At 40.3% G+C, this 22,948-nt stretch overlaps 1 protein-coding gene across 1 annotated transcript in view; it reads right to left on the reverse strand.

Moving 5' to 3' along the window:
* kcnh8 (potassium voltage-gated channel, subfamily H (eag-related), member 8) overlaps positions 1-22,948 on the reverse strand; it is a 62,953-nt gene that overhangs the window by 34,532 nt on the left and 5,473 nt on the right. The window contains exons 2-3 of the mRNA XM_042434930.1: positions 7,676-7,909; positions 3,626-3,757 (exon numbers count right to left, since the gene is read on the reverse strand). Of these exons, the coding sequence (XP_042290864.1) occupies positions 3,626-3,757; positions 7,676-7,805 (262 nt within the window). The 5' untranslated portion in view covers positions 7,806-7,909. The remainder of the gene's footprint in view (positions 1-3,625; positions 3,758-7,675; positions 7,910-22,948) is intronic.

Below are 22,948 nucleotides of genomic sequence, written 5' to 3' on the forward strand. Positions count from 1 at the left end.
CTCAGCAAGGGTGGAAACACCCTATTGATGTCATAGTGTCTGCATATCTACTGGTTGTTCATGAATCTGTATGTGTTGGTTGAAGCTCAATGAGGGCCTCTGCCTAACTCATGTACATTACAATCAACACAATGTCTCCAATAGCGAAGTAGCGAGATGGACAGGACTACTTGTGGCGCTCTTTCAGCTGTGGTAGATATTCTTTTGTCCATTGCTTCCAGAATATGTCCGCTATATACTGGATTTGATTCCACCTCCTGCATGCATATACATCCTGCCCATTGAATCAACCTGGTGGTAGAGACGGCTTGGTCTTGAGGAGCAAGAGGTGGTTGGACGTAGGCACTTCCGGATCATTTGGATCGCTGGACGCCTTGGTTATAGGCTGGCTGTTGATGATGGCCTCTGCCTCACATAGCAGGGTGTGTAGGCCCTCCTCGTTGAGTGTCTGTAGCTTAAGGGTGGCACTCAGGATCTTCCTTACAAAACTGATCAACCTCTCCCAGACTCCTCCATGGAGGGAGCCTGTGGGAGGATTAAACATCCACTGGATGCCACTCTAATGTGAAGTGTTTTTGATCTTGCGGCTATTCCACTCTTCAATGGCTCGCTTCAGCTCATGCTCGGCTCCAATGAAGTTTGTTCCATTGTCTGAGTGGACAGTTTTCACCTGGTCTCTCCTAAATCTGAAGCGACGAAGAGCACACATTAAGGAGTATGTATCCAATGAAGACACTACCTCTAAGTGTATTGCATGGACTGCCAGGCATGTAAAAATGATACCGTACCTTTTCACTGTACTTCTTCCACATTTTACTTCAAATGGCCCAAAGTAGTCCACTCTAGTGTTGTTAAACAGAGGCTCGTCTGGCAGGATTCTGTCTTGAGGCAGTTCGGCCATCTGTTGTTGCCCTGCAACTCCATGTGAACGTCAACAAACCTGGCACTTGGATAGGATTCCTAGCCAAGTGTTCTCCTGTCTTCTGCACACTCCCACAGGGTGAAGCTGGCACAGCTCGGAGATAAGGTAGCACCAAACAAGTGCACCACCATCTTGTACTCCTCCATCTCCTGATTGATGTTGCCTGATGGCCACCAGAGGAACCGTAGAGGGTCGAAATCTTCATCCAGCACCCTCACCAGGTGGAACACCACTTCCACATCAGCCATGACTGCCATCTGCTCTTGCCTGAATCTGGTGATAACACCAAGGACAGTACTGGTGAGATTCTGCTTGCTCGTACTAAGGGAAGTCACTCTTGAACTGCTGACTCCAGTGTTCATCCAGTCTGGCAACTGATATATAGTTGGCTGAAACCTCTATTAGCCCACTTGCTGTACTGTGACCAGTGTCTTCCCAGAGAGGTCCATTGATGATCCAGCCAAGCCGTGTTCTTACAGTATATGGACTGTCATCTACAATGTTCAATAGGCTTGGGTGCATTAGCCCCAATAAACAGTGCTATCTCTGCATCTATTTTCAGGAGTAACACCTGCTGAAAGTAAGGCCACTTATCAACATCCACTTGTAAAGGACTGTTACCATTAGTTGCCGGAATGGTCTTCTGGGAGTATGTATCTGTGAGCCCCAGAAAATTGTTGCAGTCAAAACTGTTCACTTCTAAGCCAGACACCATGTGACTGCTAACAATATTTCTCTCCCCCATGGTCTTTAGCAAGATGTGTGTCTTTCTCCACCCTGACAGAAGAGGCGGGGTTTGGAAAATGCACAGGTTGCCATCACTTTCTGACTTAGACTTGGGACTCACTGCTTGGTTACTGGAGCTTGGCAATGGTAGCACGCATGTTAGCTGCATTGTCCAACTCTTCCATGTACTCCACGTCAGTCATAACATTACAATCCTCTGAGACAGAGGCCGAATGAACTTGAGCTTCTCTGTCATCAGACTTGTCATCAGACTTGATGTTGGGCCAGTTCAGGGCCTTGTTGATATATGCCACTGAAATCTTGTAGGCATTTCCGAAATGTTCTTCCAGATGTCTCTTGGCTTCACAATAGCCATGCTTGGGTTCCATATGGAGACAGCTCTTATCAGCTTATCAGCCAGAGTATTTATTCTACAGTTTATAGTATCTTCTTACAGGAGTGTTCAAAGCTAAGTTCTCTTAATCAGCAAACTGTACTACGGTAAGAAAACCATGTTGCTCTGTCTTTACTTGAGTTTCAACTCGCCAAACCACAAGTTCACCCTGGTGAACACACGAGACCTATATCTCTTAAAGTGACAGTAACCTATGTCACTGTTTTAACAGAAAGCTTAAATAATGTTGCCTTTTACAAAATATCATCAACATGAATTAAATCAAATGATTATTAGCTGACCTTTAACAATTTATTCAATGAAATCACTTACATATCTCAATTAACATAAAATGTTTAACAAAATACATACTGCACTTATTTACCAAACCAAACATACATAAAATCCTGGCTCCCACACTGTATTTAACCACTTAAATGATTTTATTTTTGGCCGTTAATTGTTCAGTTTTTTCTACATGCCTTGTAACATCGGTGCAAATGAAGTTTAATTTATTTACTTACTAAATCTTCTGCAGTGGCTTAAATACACAAAAACATGCATGCATCGAAATGCAAATATTTGGTGAGACTTACTGGGCATATTCTCATTTAAATGAACTTGTCAAAGCTGAACCCATTATAGCGAGGCGTTCATCGCTGTCTAAAGGCATGCTGCATCAGTTTTTTTACCTTTTCTATGAAAATAATTTCATTAAGTGAGCAAAAAAAAAACTTTGTTTTCTGCTTCTGCTTCCCGTGCCCCTTATTTACAGTAATGAGAGTAATTAGGAAAATCTAGGGGAGGTAGGCCTGAGATGAGAAAGGTTTGCTGACTTTACACACATACACACACACTTTATTAAACACTATACACATTACTTACAATAATGAATATAATTTAAATACTGGAAGGGAAATTTAAGTGTAGTTCTAACAAGGATATCAGAGACTCCGGTTTTTTGCTTTTTTTGTTTTGTTTTGTTTTTTTTGTTTTGTTTTGTTACAAATTCTATATCTGAAAGTATATTACAGGCAAAGCTGCACCTTTAAACCTAATCATTAGACTAAAATGAGATTTCATAAGGTGCAAGGGGTGTGCTTGTCTGTTATTTTTGTCAATTTTCCGTTCAATCTACTGTACTTAAGAAAAAAAGAACTACAAATCTATTCAACTGAGTACAGATATCAGCTCCCTACAGGACTGATTAGATGTAAAGAGAACTTAAAGGAAGAATGAAGTGATGGTACGGTCATCTATAGTGATCTTGAAGGAATAAAAATTAAACTCACCTTCATCATGTGGCAATCATATAGATTTTATGTTACCATGTTAACTTGAGGATGGGTTTTGTCTACAAAATCAAGCACCACATTTTTAACAATTGGACCAGAGGATAGATGACACATCCTTGCTGCCTTGTGGTAGTGAATGGTATGTCCTTAGAATGACCAACATTCACCTGCTAATAAATATTTGGGAGCTTTTTTATAATGAGTGCATTTCTCTCTCTTATCTGTGTATCATTAGAATCCACTCAACAACAGTAAAACGCAACTCCATACATACATTCACATACTGACCTTCCTTCTTGTCCTCTTGGATGGCTTTGGCTTTAGTGTCGGTGATGTCCTTAAATGAAGCCAGAAAGAGCACCACGTCTCCCTTCTCATTTTTAATTGGTACAATGTCCAGCAGGCACCAGAACAGCACCACTAAAAAGGAAAAAAAACACTCTTGTTAACACTATTATACACTATCTCTGATTATATTCAGAATGGATTTACAGTGTGTGTGTGTGTGTGTGTGTGGAGCAACAGTCCCACAGACTCCCAGACTTATTAGTAAGCCTATCTACAGTTGGAAGTCCCTTGGGAGAAGCAGAGCCTTTAAATAGACCAAGCCACTGTTCCCCAGGCACTGCAAGAGATGAAGCCATCTCCGAGGTCCAATCTCTGCTAAATAGATTGTTTTTTAGAGGAACTCCGGGTCAGCATCTGTGTGTTTGTGTAGTTACTGCGCTTGGGCCCATTATTGTATCACTCTTATAGCTTGATTTATCAAACAAAAAAAAAAATCATAGGACATAGATCTTTTTGGTTTACAAGTATATTGTACTTGTCACTCTGTAGGGAGGTGTGCCAATACTTTTTCTATACTCAATACATATAAAAATACTCTGCTCTGAATAATAATTTGTGTCTTATATGTTTTTCAACAAAAAGTTTTAAAGAATTCAATATTTACGAATATGTAAACACTGTTCATTTCAAAGGTTTTAGACACAAGACACAAGTCTGCTACACTAAAAAGTCCATTTTCAGTGTAAGCACACTTATACACTTTTCACATCAGATGTCTGAAAGCTGGCTCATCAGATTGGCTCATTGTGATGTCATAAAATCATGCTCATGCAGAGGTATCTTTAAGGTGAGTACACAGAAACGTTCCCTTCAGCAGGTGAAAATGAAAACAGCCTTCTTGTGCCAAACTCTGCACATAACATTATTCACAGTGAAGGTCAAACATCCAAGTAAAGTAGCAAGAAAAACACATTTTTGAGTGGAGGAAGAGTTTAAGGCTGCAAAAACAAATATTTTAATATTAACAATGGATCAAGTGACTATGGGTAATGTGACAGAGGTCAACTGGCAGTGATGAACCCACAGAGAATGATCAGAATTAGTAGTTTCCCTCAGCGCTACAGAGCGTTTCAGCATCTTTCAGCTTATTGTTTTGGATTTATGGCCCACAGCTTTACATTTGGTTCTCTCTCACCGCACTCATGAACCTTGCCAACCACAGCAGGCAGCAAAAGCTAAGACAGTACGCTACCTGTACACCATCAAACAGCAGACAAAGTTAGTAACTACATGGTGAACAAGTTGGAACATTTAGTAACTAAAAAGCCAGATATTTCCCACAGGAGTTAGTTGGAGACCAAAAACATATGGAAACAAAAATCCAAATGAATTCTAATGTTGCTCTCTGTCTGCTAGATGTGTGAATAGGCAACTTCTTGCTAACATAGCTCGCCCTATCAACTTTATAAGGCGATAATATGTCAATGTTGTGTTTACAGCTTGTTGTGCTACCCCCGTTTCTCTGGTGCCAACTTTAAATTTCATTAATGATCTTCATGAAATAAGGAATTATGTTGAGCATTAGTGCATCTCAGTATGTTTAGTCATTATGTTAATTAATCACATCAAATTCAGTCTAATCCACATCATGCTGTAGCAGCATGGCAGTGTTACTCATATGCTGTTTTGCTGATAGTTTTGTTAGATGTAGGGGTATTTTTTGCTTTGCTCTTAGATCATTTAAAACTCTTATTCCTTTTTGTGGGTTTCTTATTTAACTGGAGACTGAGTGTTATTTAAACCTCTCCTACAAACTTTCTTTTCCTCTCAAAATATTTTTTTGTCAAGATGAAAGACTTCAAAGTAGAGCATCATTCTTTTCCATTCACTGTACAGGGATGAATTTGCTGATTAAGAGGGTTTTCCCATGGAGTTCCCTCCCATCACTCCCACTCACTATCTTCCTTGCCTGGTGATGACTCAATCACAGTGTGTTCTTATCTGTCTGTGTGTGTATATGTGTGAATATTTATTACAGTATTATTTACATTAAATTACAGTGAAAGAAAAAGTGTTCTTGATTGCGAACATGCAGCGTTCTCTTTTCTCAGGCTGACAGACGAAGGACAAACTGAGTCAATCAGCAACGTTTACTTTCAGGCTCTGCTGTGACAGACAGAAAGAGAGGGATGAGACAACACAAGAAGACTGAAGAGGGGAAAGTGGCAGCAAGACAAGCATGGGATACTGACAAACAAAATAACACAAACAGTACTACTGTATGTGGAAATGGTAAAACGAATGGCAGAAAAGAAAATGGCATTGCCAGGAAAGAGACAGAGGAAGATGAAGGGTAAAAAAAGGAAAGTGAAAGCAAAAGGGAAAAGGAGATGGAGGACAGAAAAGACAACAAAGCAAGAGACAGCGAGGTATAGACAGATGACATCTGTGATGGTATTAGCAAAGCTGTGTGTAGGCAAACTGTAGCCATCTGTTAAATCTGCTTTAGAAATCAATCACAGAAAAAAATATAGAAAAGTGGCACAACATATGACACATGCACATACCATAATACCTGTATGAGTTTTGATTGATTTTTAGAAAAGCATAAAGCATCGTAAAGGATCCTTACAAATAGCTGTTCAGGAGCTTTCACTTGTCTTATACAATCTTTAGTTTGCTAAAGGCCTCTGAATCTCTGCCCATCTCAGATTTATTGTTGAGCAATTCAGAAAAGTCTGGCATTGTTTCTCCAGTTAGAAACACAATTGTTCAATCAGAGTTTAACAGGATTAATATTAAGAATGGGGCATCTTTTTCCCTTCTGCCTATATTGTCTGTGGAGATAGCAAGCTACCTAGCTATATTAATAAAGCAATAGCAACAGAAAAATAACAACAAGCATGGATGAGATTCATGCAGCTGCACAAGTTGTTGCAAGTCCACTTACAGAAATAACTCATAAATCAATATAATGGTGAATGGCTCCTAGCAACTACATCTGAAGCTTTCTCGCATGAAAATGACGTCGGTGGGACAGATACGTCACCCTCCACTGAGTGCTCAGGGAAAATCAAGTCAAAATAACCTCCCAACAAGAAAGTGACTAAGATGAACTCAATGTCAGGCAGAATAAATTAAGTGAAACAAAATGGGAAGATCTGATTATCAGGCAAGAAGTTTGCCTGGTTGTAAAGAAATTGTAGATGTTCAAAGTTTCATTTTTCAGAGCACTTTAAGAGTTTCACTTGTCCATGTTGACTCAAAAGCTAAGACTGAAAGGTCAAAAACATCAGAAAGGTCAAGAACGAACTTTTGTGCAAAATGATTGAAAACTCTACTCTACAACTACTAAATGGACCTTGTGGTGAGATTGCTTTGTCAACTGCTGTTTCCAAGTAAGAAAAGCATGTAGTGCTAATATAACAAGTAATTTATATCTTCTCCAGATTGAACCAAAGAAATCCAAACAAGAGGAATAAAGGTAAGGTAAACTGCTAGATGAAACCATCCCACAGCACACATGGATCCACTGATGCCTAGATGTGCTCATTATTTTAAACTCTATTTTGTTCACTGGCCAGCTGGCTAATCAAACCAAACCAGGCTAGCAATTGGCCTCATTGTAATTGAAGGAGACAGGGTTAAGGAGTCACTAAGCTGACAGCTATGAAAGTTTAATGTGTGTCAGTCAGCATTAAATAATAACTGGAGGATTTTTGTGACTGACGGCTTTGTGTAATCACCTTTTAATGAGAATGGGCCAATAAAAAAGTTAAACATCCATTCCTCCACCCATTACTTGATTTATCCATGGCTCCATCTATGCCAATTTAAATGAAGCCTCTTCAGAAATAGCCACAGAGAACTGCCATCCATTTATGGAAATACATGGGAAGTCCTACATGGTAATCACTCTTTCTTTGCACTCTCTAATGGCTTTCTGTACTTATCCACTTTCCTTGGTTACAACATTTAATTGTTGAATAGTAGATGAAGGCACAGACTTAGTCTTTTATGGTAACCAGACTAGACAATGCTAATGCTTACCTGTCTTTTTGTAGAACATGATCTCATCCTTAAACTCCTTGCGCTCCTCCAAGGCGTCATCAATGCTGAGAATGATGCTTTCACTGGTCTCAGGCCCATATAGGAACTTACAAGCACAGCTCTTTTGCATGACCTCCGTCCGCGAGAAGCCTGTGAGCTCACAAAAGCCATCGGAGCAGTAGACGATGGGAAAGCCCTTCGACACCTGAGCGTTGGCCAGGATGAAGTTGCTGTCTGCAGGAGAAGAGGGAGGAAGAAGCAAGATGAGAAGGACAAGGAGTGAGTTAATGACTTTTTTTTCCGGAGGTGGAGCTGGAAGTTCTCCAAATTCACACAAATTCAAAGAGGTCTGTGTCTCTGTACACAGTTTAAAGGAATAACGCACAATGAGCTTAGCTTAGTTTAGCTCAGTTAAGTCAATGAGATCAAATGGCACCTCTCGAAAGAAAGGAAATACACTGTTAAAATTACACAAGGGCTGTTTAACATTTCTTCACTGTAAATGAATGCAATGTTTTTGGCCTCTAGACAAGTAGGTAAAATAGTAAAACTCCCCATAGACCAAACTTTTTACTTTAAAACTTTACCACAGATCCATTACACTTTACATTTCAGGCAAAGCATTGTATAAATATCATTAAATAATACTGGTAATAGTAAAAACATTAACAATTGTAAATCTTCTATAAGTGATTTTTGTCCACTCTGGAGCAGATATACATATTACCAAACATTTATGTATTTACACATCCAGCAGACACAAGGCAAAATTTGCATTCCAGACAAATAAGTGCAATATTCACTCTTCTTTTAGCTCTGTTTTGGTCTTCCCCAACTCCTGAGGGAAATATCTGGCTCTTCAGCTGCTAAAAACTCCACTAAATTCACTAGCTGGTCACTAACTTTGTCAGTTTTTAAATTGCTCAGCAAGTAGCGTAGGGTGGGCAATGCTAATGCTGCCTGCCATAACAGTAAAGTTGTGGGCCGTAAAACCAAAGCAATCATTAGAAAGAAGTTGAAACACTCTGTAGAGCTGAGGGAAAGGGCAGAGTTGGGTGATGATTCTCTTTAAATAATTCTCCTAATTCTCGACCACTTTCACATACAAGAAGTCAGGTGGTCAATTGTTAATATAAATACTGATTAGAGCAGCTTTAAGGATTTTTTTCAGTACCATGGAAGCTGTTTATTACTACTGACTACTTTCTCAAACTGAGACTGTCAAAACTCTGGCTGTGAGCCCACTGCTGTAACCTCAAGGCTACCACCACCCACTTTTGAAACTTCAGGTAATAAAAATGGTAACAAATTCAACTGGTCAAGGAGTGTCTCTGTGGATGTTTCAGTGAATCACTCTCACTAGCCATCGGGGCTAAAATGTGACTTTCAGACACAAAGGCTGATGGGATCCTCAACGCAGGCAGATGAAGGCCTGTGTGGGCTGCAACATGAAGGTCATTTACCTCAATAAAGGACTGATCTATCTGCAAGCTGAAGTGCCATGGTATCCTCCTCTTGAAACTCATTCCCCGATGTCAAGAAATTGACCCTGAATTCGTAATACTTTCAGCGAGAGCTGCAGTAAGGAGAGGTCATGTGTTAAGGAGAAATTTTGGTTTAAAAAAAAAGAAAAAAAAAAAGAGTAAAACGTGAGCGATAAAGCAGAAGTGGAGGATCGGCAGGGAATGTGCTGGAGTGTAAATTGTGAAAACAGTTTCACATTAGTGCTGAAGCCTATCACAATTAATCAGCCTATTTGTGTCTAGCTCTAAATACCAGGTTGAAGTGGAACAGCTGTTTAATACGTGAATCCATCTATTATAGCACACAGACACTCGCTTCCACACAAACAAACACCCACAGCGCCTGCATATGTGGAGAATGATGCTGAGCTGTGCTGTTAGCTAATGTTTACAGTACAACACAGGTTACACCAGTGGTTTTGCAGATTCTATAATGTGTCTGCTCAAACTAGTCCCTAAATTGCATGATAAAATACAGGTCTCGTACCATAAACACACATTACTGTACATGTAGCATTGTTAAATTATGCCCACATAACCTTCATGACATCAGTATAATCACAGTAAACAAATGAATCACACATAGATTAATAAACACACTCGCACACAAACATACAAAGCAACATGAGCTTGTTAATAATCATTGCTTGAGACATCCTGCAAAGTGACTTGTTTCAATTATATTTTATTACAAAAATCAATTTTCTGCATCAATAATTCCTTTTTCCGCCAACCCCGGTGTTTAATTGTTTTATGTTGTATGTCAGGCTTTGTTGAAGGAAACCACCTTAGATTTGAATTGGGAATACGACAGCAGAGAACAAAATCCTTGTATCCGTCCCTCAAGAGGAATAAGCAACATGTTCCTTTTTATAATCCCATTCAGCGATCAACAATTGCTTCTGCACGCTTGCTGGCACTCACTAGAAATCAGGATTTATGTCAATTTCAGGAGGGTGGGACTTTCTCTGAGCAGGAGAGAGGGGCAGATACCCTGAAATTATGTAATGGAAGTTAAAGGATAAGGCTGGCGACATGCTATATTTTTGTTTTTGTCAATAAATCCCATGAAAAGACCTAGACCAACAGAGTGTTAGTCCGTCTCTCAATACGTTGTTACTTCCCCAAGCTCAATGAATTCTATTGAAAACACAAATGTTTAAAATGGTGTCACAAGGCTAAATATTTTCCTAAAGCAGCTGAGAACTGTGGTTCAGGGTTAGGATTAGGGTAAGGGTCAATAGTGCATTTTTGGGGGACTTCAGTGGCAGTGGTGCTCTAGTGAAGACAGGACAGTGTATGTGGGATTGACTCAAAAAAACTACAGTGTCCATGTTCATTGTAATGAAGGAACACTAGAGCAACAGTGTGGTTGATTTATGTGTTTTTACTAGTTTTCATACAACATTGGAGGGTGGCACAGAGGAGCTATATCAGTCTTTTGGTATACACAGACAATACTTGTCAGTGGGATGAATTCATTGTTGATTTTGAAAATTAAACCAATGTGACGCACCATAAATGTTAGTATTAATCCCTTATTGCACAGTAAAATTTGTGTGCAACTTTGATGGATGTTTCCAATTAAGATTTTGGGCAATCATTTTAATGTCCATCGTTGTTTTATGTTCCAAACAAGTTTGGCTAATCTGTGGGTTTGTTTAAAACCTGTCTGATCATCTCACCACTTGTGTTTCTTGTCATGTGGGACTTCATTTTAGCAATGTCGCTGCATTCCTGCATCTTAGGAATGAACCTGCTGAGTGAAATTGTATTATTACTGATAAGAATGATGGCCAAATCGATGAAAAACCAAAAATTGTGATAAACTGGAGTTATCCTCTAATAATGTTTTTGTAATCCCATGTGTAAACCACCTGACATATTATATTATCTAGTAGCTCCCATAAGCTTTACAATCACCTTCACCCTCATGGATTAATAGAATCCAGCAACTATGATACCCTTTCATAAAAGAGAGAGACACAACAAGAATGTTTTGTCAGCAGTAATACTCTGACTGCGTGGCCCAGACAGATGGTCAGAGCAGGTCTCAGCGTTGGGACCGGCTGTCAGACATGAGGCCCCTCAGGCTCGCAGTAAGCAGAGAGAGAACGACAGGATTGCTTGGCTACTAGGGACCCGGTGCAAAGGCCTGCAGCCTGTCTGGTGGCTGCCTCAGGAGCACGAGACAAAGGCGTTGACAGGCAGCTAACGTTTACAGTGACATACACAATGTACTGTCTTTAACAGTGGATTACTTTAGTTGGAGGGAAGTGACAGATATACTGTGCATTGTGTGCCAGTACAGCATGTATGTATGGAGGGGAGGAAAAGTGATCCTGTTTTGTGATGCAGGTTGGACGACTTATCAAGTGACCGCATAAATAAAAGACATTGTCCTCATTGAAAAGCTCCTAATTTTTAATTGGACCCTAGACCATAGTCCCATGTGTTCAAACCAAGAAAGACAAAACCAGTCCGAGTCAGAGTCTTTCTCTCCTCAGAAATATCGTATTCTGCACAAGAAGTGATGTGTTTTCTGTTTACAGGGATACATTTAGAAGCAGAAAATATACTGACGTGTCAAACTCAAGGCCTGTGGGCCGAATCTGGCCTGGCACCTCATTTTATGTGGCCCGCGAGAGCTTGCAAAGAATATAATTTGGTCAACATGTGTTGTTATGTATAGGTGTTATGTATAGGTAATCTCAGGTGTTTAGGAATTACCAGCTCTAAACTCAATTTGATATCGAGTCTAAAATCTGTGAGAATGTTTATTATCATACATACTTAAAGTGCCAATCTCAAAGATACCCGTTAGTTCTCACATGGTGATCAAGCAGTAATTGCAGGTGTGTTTTTGGACCTCACTTACCCTCACTCCCACAGATCCAAACAGTGTCGCTGTTGTAAAGTCACACTATCACAAACGAATTGAAGAGCATGTCTGTTGCATTAGGTCCGCCTATCCTCTCTGGCAGATCAACCACTGGGTGATGGAAAACACATCACTAACTGTGCCGCTTGTGATTTGAATGCAAAGTCACCATCAACACCCAGTTTGTAATAATCATAATACTGCAAATGCAAGAGCTTTCATCAGCGGGCCATAGGCTTAATTACCATCGTGTTACATTATTCGGTGATAGAAAGTGACTTAGACATTTATTCAAATGAAAATCTTTGAGATTATAACTTTAACAGGCGGACTCTGGTCCAGATCTGGACAAATAACAATTTAATCCAGACAGGGAACAAAACTTAACCACAACCTGACCTGGACTGATTTGAGACACACATCGGTATCACCTCAGCTGTCATCATTCAGATGCTGCTAGTCACCACAATTAGAAAAGGTGTTGAGGAATGTAGGAGCTCCGGTTGATAAAATAAATAAATAACAGTGGCCATAATGAAGAGTGGGAATGCAAAACGCCACCATGACACCAAAACATGCCTGTTTTGAGCAAAACTTCCCATATTACTTACTTATTACTTTTGTATATTTTACTTTTTTAATAACTTGTATAATAATTGTACACTTGAATGTCTGCTTGCTATTATTTTCCCTAAAATTCTGTTTTCAGAGCTAGTTAGAGGCAATTATGTAATATGAAAACAAGTAGATACATTTATATAGTCTTACATTTACAACCAGCCTGTTGACAAGTGTAAAAGTGTTTAAGATGATCATGCTCACTTTTAAGGCCCCGAAAACCTATTTTCGCAATCAGCTCCCTACTATTAGCAATGTGGACTCATGTAAACACAACATTTTCAGCCAAAGTTGAAAAGGTTTTGGTTATCTTAGACAAGGGATTTGGAAAAAGGTGACGTCACTTACTTCCATGCACCAATCAGGGTTTAGCAACATTTGAATCAAAATTTGATAAGGGTTGTGGGGCTGTTTACTTGTTGTCAGGCCACTGTCAATCAAATCTGATCACACCCACATGATCCAGATTATTTTAGGATTTGAAAGTTGAATTCTGAAAAATGACACCTTCAAACTTAGTTATAAATATTCAGTGTTATTGAAAAATGCTTAGGAGCTTTCATTGTTTCTTGTCATTTTTCATAAACATTTTCACATGCAATCCCAGACACCGCTAATTGCTCGGCACTTGTTTTTTGGTCGACACAGAACCAAATGTTTTTTCTTTGTCCTTTTTTCCAAATTCCCTCATCCTTCCTTTTCTTTACCTTTCCTCCCACCCCTCCCTCCTACTGTCCTACTTTCCCTGGCTCCTTCCCTCTCTCCTTTGCTAATGCTCCGTGTGCCACCCCATCCCTCCCCACACCCACTCATTTTCTTACCTTTGCTCCTTTACCTCACTACATCCCCCTTTTTTCTCTCACTCCTTTGCCCTACCACTCTTTCCCTTCCCTGCCTCCCCTTTCAACCTTCGCCCCCTCCTTCTTTTCCTCACAGCTGTTCTTTATATCCCTCCTACCATTTTGGATCTCTCCGCCTAATTACTCTTCATCTTCTCTCTACCCTTGGAATTCCACCAGACTATACCTCTTTCCCCCTGATCCATTTATTTCCTTCACTCTTTGCACGTTCACATTCTTCCCCACCACCTCTATGAGAGCATCATCTGTCTCTACTTTTGCTATCTTTCCTCTGCACCCTGAACCTTTGCTAAAGGAAAAAAGTCTGAATCATCTCCTCATCTCTCAGTCCTTTTCAGATGTCATTTCATTATTTTGTACCACTCCACCACCTATATCTCCCCCTTATCTTACTCTTTTGTTCCTTTTTTCAAAAACTCTGGATCTTATTTTCCTCTCTCCTTTGTCTCAACCTCTTCATCACCTCCCATTTCTCTATCTCTCTCTCCATTCAGAATTTCTTTTGGCTAATTGCTCCTGTGTAGAAGCCCATAGATCATCTCCCCTCATGCTCAAACTACTGCATGACAGCTGCTGGAGAAACCCCACAGGGACACAGAAAAGAGAGGGAGGAGGAAAGATGGAGACAAGAAGATGGAGAGGGAGGGCAGAGGAGGAAAGAGGGCAGGGAGAGAAGAAAGAGAGCAAGAAGGAAGACGAGAGAGATGGTTGCAGAGCCTTCTTATACAATGAAAGTCAACTGATGTGCATTCTAATTGCAGGTGAACGAATCATTTGTAAAGCATGTGTGAGCTATTAATAAAAGATACTTCCAATTATAATCATACCATCAAAACCCCAGCACAAAATAAATATTAACTCCTCTCAAAATGCATTAGGTTTGGTGAATAGTTTGGGAAATAATATTACATTTGCTTGGTTGCTGAGACTTAAATGAGAAGATTGATATCACTCTTGTGTATGTCAATTAAATATGAAGCTGGAGCCATGATGGTTAGCTTAGCTTAGCATAACAGTTCACCTGGATCTTTCCAAAGGTAAAAATCTGCCAACAAAACACAAAGTAACGTCATTAACTTTATTGTTTTATAGGTGGTTGTGAGCTTTAAGTCTTTTTATTGAGCTAAGCTAACTGTCTCTTGGCTGTAGCTTCGTAGATAGCATACAATCATGATAGCGTATTCCCCAGCTGTATATCTGTCTGATGGTCTATTACCAACTATTCCTTTAAGTATAGAGGTAGAGGCAGGAGGCGATTAGTGTAGCTAAGCATAAAGACTGGAAGCAGAGGGAAATAGCTATCCATGTTGTTACCAAAGTTAAGCTCACTTGATATCTTGTTTGTTTAACCCATACACAAACATAAATGTTAGACTCAATGTTATGGTTTAGAGGGAGTATCACATAACTATTTCTTAATCTCTTCGCCCAGTTCTGTGCAGCTTCTCCTCTGGTTGCCTGGCAACCTCACTGTGATGACAAGGCTCCAGGAAGTCATTGCTCCAAGCTGTTGTTTGCTAACAAATAGTTACAGCATGTAACTTCCCCTAAAACCACATATTTGTCATTTTTACATTTCTGTTTGTGTACACATGAAACAAAGAAACATACAACATGTTAACTGGTGAGCTTTGGAGGTGCTGCGTATTTTTGAACTTTGAAATGAGCTGGGCTGGCCGTTTACCCCTACCTCCAGCCTTTATGCTAAGTTAAGCTAATCACATCCCAGCTCTAGCGATTGTCCATACTGAGCCTACAGACATGAGAGTGGTGGCTGTTGATCTTCTTATCTAACCCTCAGCAAGAGACAAAATAAAGGTATTTAACAAACTTAACCTTTAATCACAAAATTCTTCTAAACTTAACCAAACCTGACACATGGAGGTGTCAGCTCATAAAACACTCATGTGGGTCATTTCAGAAGGCAATGACAAACAATCTGTTTTGTCCTGGACTTGTTGTTTGTTCCAGTCATTCTCAGCAAATTGGTTCTATTAAAACTAGTGTGGGTTAGAGGGAAATATAGGCAGCACAAACTACGCCATAAGGTACATTCCTTCACTGCGATCCCCTAATAGTGGCAGTGGAGGTGAGTGCATGTTTGAGGAGAGGGTTTCTTGTGAACACACTGGTTTGTCCCAGATGTGTTAAACACACTCACAAATGCTCCGTATGCAAATTCACCAGCTCCTGTGCCACTACCTAGAGCAACCCCTGAGCTATTTAAGGCACAACAACAATTCACGTGCTGGTTGAGGGAGCATATACATAGACAGAGCGGCAAAGAGAGAGGGAAGTAGAAAGTGACAGAGAAACAGCAGGGAGAGCAAGAGATGGATGGTGAGGCAAGTGAGAGACTGAGAGATGAGGGGGATGTGGACAGGTAAGGGGAAGAGAAGGGGAGATTGAGAAATATACAGAGGCAGACAGATGAGGGTGAGAAAGGGACAGAGGGTGGTAGGGTGATGTGAAGAGAGAGTAAAAGTTGAAAGTAAGATGGAGCTGTGAGAGGTGGAATGATGAAAGATGGAGGTGGAGTGTGGTAAAAATTGGTGGGGAATTGGAGAGATGGATGGAAAGACCTTCTCACCTCTCTGCTAGAATTCATGCTAGCCTCTAAAGAAACTAATACAGAGCAGTCACATAACCACAAAAATGTCACTCCGGAGTTGCCATAGTTACCACTGACATACACCATGGCAACCAAGGTTACAACGTTCATAATCAACCCTCGAGATTATGCGATTAATATCTAGTACTAAAGTGTCTGTATTGTATCAGTAAACTGCAAGTTGTGTATCATTATATTTTTATATTTTGTTGAAATTAGAGCATACAAACAAGCATAAATTCCATCATATACAGTATACACACGGGCACACACATCCAGCCAGGCACAAAGTGATAATCTTCTCACATGACATAACTGAAGAGAGAAAATCATTAGACAAATCCACAGCCTTAATCACTTCTGTGGCTCTTTATCATACAGTCCCTCCCCGAGGCTCTCACCAAGTGAAACATTACACCAGTCATTACATTCCTGTAATTTGCGAGGCCCCCCCCCTCCCTGCTTCTCTTTCTCTATCTCTCTTGGTCAATATCTTTTTCACTCTCCATTGTCTATTTCCTTCTCTGCTTCCATGAAATTTTCCGTCATAGCCTCTCACTCTCTCTTTTTCTCACCACCAAATCCTCTCATTTGAAAATTTAATTGAGTCTAAAAATGGCCGACTTGGCCCAGACTATGGCTGGTGAAACCCCGTTTGTCGATCGTTTTGGACAGTCCATTAGAAACGGTGATTAGGAGAGGAATCTTGCTAATTAGGTGGTTTAATAAGGCAGAACGTCCACGGTGACTGGGGTGCTCTTGTACAGAAGTCTCAGAAGTTTGCTGGTATAAACGAGATTCTAGCCCCTCTTAAGTGCACAGTAATAATCAAGTCTAGTGACCTTAAAGCGAGGACAACGTTTGCCTGCTGAGTCTATACTGATGATGGAAGCTTAACTGAATACTTTGTCATAGAGTTTTTAAAGCCACTGGATGCTGCCAGGTTGCTATTCATTCAAAACATTGGGCCTACTTTACATTTTCTGCACTTAGCCGATGCCTTTGGCTATGTGAGTGAGTAGGTAGATGCTCTGGATCTTGTTACTTTTAATAGGACATGCAACTGATGATGCATGATGATGATGATGATGATAGAAAACAGCCTGTTTCTGATTAATACAAGTTAAAACATGTTGTCTTGAGGCACAAAATTGTGCGTAGCAGCAGACAGCTGTTTTTAGCAAAAAGAACTGATAAACTCACCCCACTACCTCATGAGTTGGTGGAGATTAAAACAGGTAGAGGGACAGTGAATGTTGGATTTATGCTACATTCAGATCGCCGAGGCACAACATATTAATGCTAATGTTGTTCCATGTCGGCTGGATGTTTTAAAGAGTTCTGTTCCCAACATGTTTGCTCTATCAACTTTATGAAGTGATAAAATGTAATATGTATTTACAGCTTGTGGTCAAAAACATCAATCAATGCAGGTCTGCCAGAGTTTAAATTGCAAAAGATAATGCAACATGGTTCACTATGCTGGTGTGACTGTGCACTATGGCAATACCATGATATGATTTCATGAAAAGGGGGTCCTCTTTATTTTACATTGGTTATTATGACAAAGCACGACACCATACTCAGTTTATTTTTACCCTAAAATAAAGCAGTCTCAATATTAAGCGGGCTTTGGAGAAAATGGGAACAGCAGTGCCAATCCACTGCCAGTAAGTGAGAGCTCCTCTGCACCCCGCAGCACTACAGTCAATGATGATTGATTACTCCCTCACAGTCTCATAACTGCGCTCATTACTTCTTTCACAGTCATTCTCTGGCTGAGGACAGCACAGACCTTTCTTTCCACAAGCTGGTATAATCACACTGTAAAATAAATGTTAGTTAAAGGGAATTGTTGATGATGTTTTGGCACTGTATGACGCACGTAATCCTGGTTAATCCCAGAAAACAATGCAGGTTATCTCCACTTCAGTCGACCTTGTTGAAACATATGTGTGTCAGTGTGTGGTCTGTGGTCTTTCATACTCAGTAATTAGCTCCCTGGGTTTTCCTGCAGGTCATAGAGACTGAGCCATAGGGACAGCAACTGTCTTCTCTGAGACAGCAGGATCTGATAATGACGGCCTCCTTTATTGTGTGCGATACTCTGATGAGTTTTTAAACATTCACCTGGCAGCAAGTGGTAATCACAATGCGAGATCCCACATCCACTTTTTTTTTTAACAGCTTAATTAAATGCGCTGCATTTAAAGAAAGTTAATCAGTGGAGAGGAAACTTGTGCTTTTAGTGCCTTCATGTTCAAAGACAGAGACAGCTGAGCAGGGCTACACATACACACACATAAAGTTCTAGGACACAAACCAGCAAAGTGCTGAAAATACAGCTCACTTTCCTTTTTCTTCTTGCACTGCTCTCTTCTTCCTCTGTGTCTTCAGCTCTCTTTATACATATACAGACTCTTTCTCTCTCTTTCTCTCTTTCATTCACATACACATTTAAACATTACCACTACCTCCGCCCCGTACCAACTCAACACACAGCTGTTCCAAGTCTTGGCACCAGTGATTGTGACAGTAATTACCTGCCTAGTGGAGGTGGAACCAGTGTGTGCTGAGAGCTAGAAAATAGTAATCTTGAAGAATGGGGCAGAATGGGAAGCATGCAGCATACACTGGGAGGCTTTACACAGCCCTCTGCTACAACTGTACCATCAAACCGTCTGCTTAATTTGTCAGGAGGACAGTACAATATGGTCTCCATCTACCTTATGAATAACATCATGGCTTGACAGACAGTCAAGTCAGCAAGTATTCTGTACTGGTGATGAGACTACAGTAATGACTTCAGTTCAGAGGCATTAAGTGACAGTTTGCTATCCATCATATGTACTCTACGGATGCATTTTAACCACCATTTATCTATATGCGTCAATTATAAAAGAACTAAAGATCTTAATTATGAATTTAGATTTCTATATATTATTTTGTTTTATCAAAATGAAAACACATTCATATCTTTCTTTCATAAAAAAAAGAAAATGCCCATAATATTCAAATGACTACTTTATATGTAGTACAGTAGTGTCCAGCCTTTTTGGCTTGTGAACCCTTAAAACATCATCACAGCCATCACAGTTCAACCAAAAGTAAAGAGAAATGTAGTTAAAAAAAAAAACATCATTTTGTGTAACACAAATATTTTTCTCTCTCTCTGGTCACAATCATCATGTGACCTTTCAGATTTATATTGGGCCCTTATAAGGGGTCCAGAATGTGATTGTAATAAGTAGCACACCACTAACTACATCCTTATGATGGACAGTTTAGTTACCTGGACGTAGCACTGTTGTAGTGATGACAGAAAGTGTCACAGCGGTCTTGCAATGTCATCACAGTGCAAAGCTACAGACAGATTCTGTTATTTTTGTTACAGTACGGGCAAACAGGGACACACCGAGCCTAGTAGAGTGAATAGAGGTGTTTGTGTCTGTCAAACAATAAATCAACAAAGTGCACAGTAAAGCACTCAAACACTGTTGGCCTTTTAAAATGTCATAAACTGAGCTATGAGATGATTTTGTTCAAAATGAACAAAAACTTGGCCCAAATCAGGTGTTGGATGCTGGGGGAATATTCTAAAAATCTTTATATATCCTTCGAGGAATTTTTTGTATTTGCAAAGCTGCTCCTTCCTTCAAACACAGAGCCAGAATGAAAAAGCCGAAATATAATTATTTAATGGCTTAGAAATTTTGCTTCAACTCTCATCGGAGCTATTTAAGTGAGCATGTGTGGATCCAGTGCCTTCTCACAGCTTTTAAAAGAAATTATGCAGACAGTTTGCAGTAACTACACTGTCTCTGTAACCACTGGGTTATGCCTGGGACACTTCATAAAAAGTACTTTACTTAAATAAGCCATAGTCTGAATATGGGAGACTACACCTCTTAGTGAGTGGGAGCATTGAAAAAGCCACTAGTAAATGTAAAAACCTTTCCTCTAAGTAAAAATCTGATCAAGTTTTAGACTTGCCCATTTTAGTTTTCATCCATTTATCATATGCTGTTTCCAGGTCTGACCTGCCCGCCTACGCTTTGGATGACGTCAAAGGGGATCACATAGCAGTGAACCCAGCACTCCCCTTATATTTGCTCCTGGCCAGGCCATCAGACCCAATTTGTCCCGTCAGGCTCTGCTGCTTCCAGTCTAGCCCATCTTGCAGTTCAAATCCAACATTAATTTCCTCCCTTGCAGCTCAAGGACAGCAGTTCACTCTCTAGGGCTTGACAAACCCCCAGAGAAGTTAGGTACAGTACCACTCCAATTCCCTTGTGTTAAAACAGAGCCCCCTTCCCATGCAGATGAATGTTTGTTGCCACTTGACACATAGCCTGCTCTTACTCATACAGTGGTGCTCAACCTGGAGAATGTTATAGGGGGACAGAAATAAAGATGGATGTTCATTGTTATTATGGTGGCTCACTGAGTGGTGAACAAACAGGAGGAAATGTATAATGCCCCAAAGAGTGGGATATGGGTGGGGTCAGGTGGTTGGTTTGGGTTGGACTTCCCCACTAAATGCAAGACACATTATTACGATTATACTTAACACAAGACATTTAACAGTAAGTAAAGTAAGTAAAAAAAGAAACACCAATCATACCACAAAAAGTAATATATGTTGTGAGTTTTTCCCCAAACATGCTATATGAAGTATTCAATGTGTTGACCTCCTTGATATGATACACTACACACCACAGTTTCTAAAGAGAATCATTTCAAAAACGCTGGTGTATTAGCTGCCAAAACAAACAAATGAACCAAGATGTAGCCCTTAAAAGCCTAAAAATGAGCTGAAACTGCACAAAGAGAGCTAGGCCTAGAGAATGAGAGAGTAGGGCAACTTATCTTAAGTAAACTTCAACTGTAAAGCTGATTTCAAAAAGTCTTTCAAGAGAAACAGGGGATGCTCATTATGAAAAAAGAAGACTACCAAGGAAAGAGGCAAGAGTTCAGACAAAAGTTGTCGTTTAGAAATGCCTATATGCCTCAGCCTGGGGGAAAGGCTGGCTGTATTGCTGCCGCCGACCAATTAATTTTGATAAATGCGACTGCTGGTTTCAGCCCAGCGGGAGGAACATCGCACTCGCGGCAGGACTTGTCGGCCAAGGAGCAGAGATAATAAAGGTTAACTTCACAAGATTTTGACGTGTGAACAACTCTAAAAAGTTGTATTTATTCAGGTGTGTACACAAATATGTACATGGATGCAACTTGTGAACAAGTTCTCTAAATGTATGCTGTGTGGCTGGGAGCCTTTGTGAGCGCACAGTTAACCCTTTGTCGCTGTCCGTGGTGCTGCTGAGGTTTCAGCACCGCGGACAGCGACAGTCTTCGCCGACTAATTGCTGTGCAAGCGCTCTTTGGTCCTGAGACATGAAACAATTTTGACTTACCTTGAAGTTAAAGTCTATCTCAGCAAAACCAAATCAGCCTGTGATGGCTGGTGCCGTCTACCCTTAATTCAAAGGCCATTCGCATCAAGGACAACAAACCCAAAATGCAAGTGTGCAAAACATCTTGAAAGGCACCGAGAATCCATTAGTCCTCATTTGATTTTTGCAGGTAAACCCGTACCCGTATTAATCTACTCAGGGTTCTCCATTAAAAAAGGCTACAGTCTGTGTTATCAAGCTCCTCATAAACCAGGGAATACAAGTCAGTCAGACATTTAAACCAAAAACTATTATAGCTGCTAAAAAATAAAAAGGATTCTAGTGTGTAAAAACCAATTAAAGCCAAACTTACGAGTGCCATCAAACCGTGTGGCTATAGTGTCCAGAAACGTGTTCTGTGGCGCTAATAATCCCTTCATCACAGGCATTTTCCCTGCTTAATGTCGAAGTCCCCATCAAAGTTACTGAAGAGAAGGTGCAAGTCGTCCAAACGTGTGAGGTGCTCCCTTTTAAGGCGCTGAACCTATATGACCGAAGAGCTATCCGGTCAACTCAGCACAATGCGATCCTTGGATGGAGATGGAGAGTGCACGTGATGCGCGCACCCGTGTGTCTGGAGCGTCTGTTGCGTGTGTAAATGACAAGAGGAGATGAAGCCCACAGGTGCAGCTCAGGTAATAGCCAGGACGACCGTGAGAGAGTGAGACTCCCTGTCAGCGATGCCATTATTATGCCACTGGATTCAATGATCATCTCTCCACAGCGCGCAATGGTGGGAGAGATCAATCACTCTCCACAACAGCGCAAAGAGGAAGTTTCAGAAACAAAACTTTTATTTACATCTTGTTTTCTATATATTTTTTCTCTCTGCAACTTCTTACATAAATCCATTTTTTTGTCATATCACCGCATCAATACACGAAGTCATAGGTTTATCATTGTGCAAATGCTCAGTATTCATTGTGGCACAATTACACGATAGAACAATAGTGGTCAAATTGTAGCCCAATCGATGGAAATCCAATTAAAAGTAGTGAAAATGAAATTAGATTGATATCACCGTTACCCCTGATCTTGTTATATGATGTAGCGCACTATATAGAAAATTAGTTTAACAATACTTTGTCTTTAATACAGATCGGAGACCAGTGCTTCTTTGTAGTAAAAAAAAACAACAACGTGAAAATAGGGAAAATAAAGATATGTCAAAACAATTAGGCTATGCACAGAACTTGTACAACGGTTAAAATGAATAAATAAACCAGAGTATAACAAAATGCAAAACACGGATCTTTTACATTACTGTGTTCATCGTCTGACTGACAACCTGTCCACGCTGTTCTCTCTCCAAGCGCACAAATAC

This window comes from Thunnus maccoyii, chromosome 15 (genome assembly GCF_910596095.1).
Source record: "Thunnus maccoyii chromosome 15, fThuMac1.1, whole genome shotgun sequence".
NCBI classification, from domain to species: Eukaryota; Metazoa; Chordata; class Actinopteri; order Scombriformes; family Scombridae; genus Thunnus; species Thunnus maccoyii.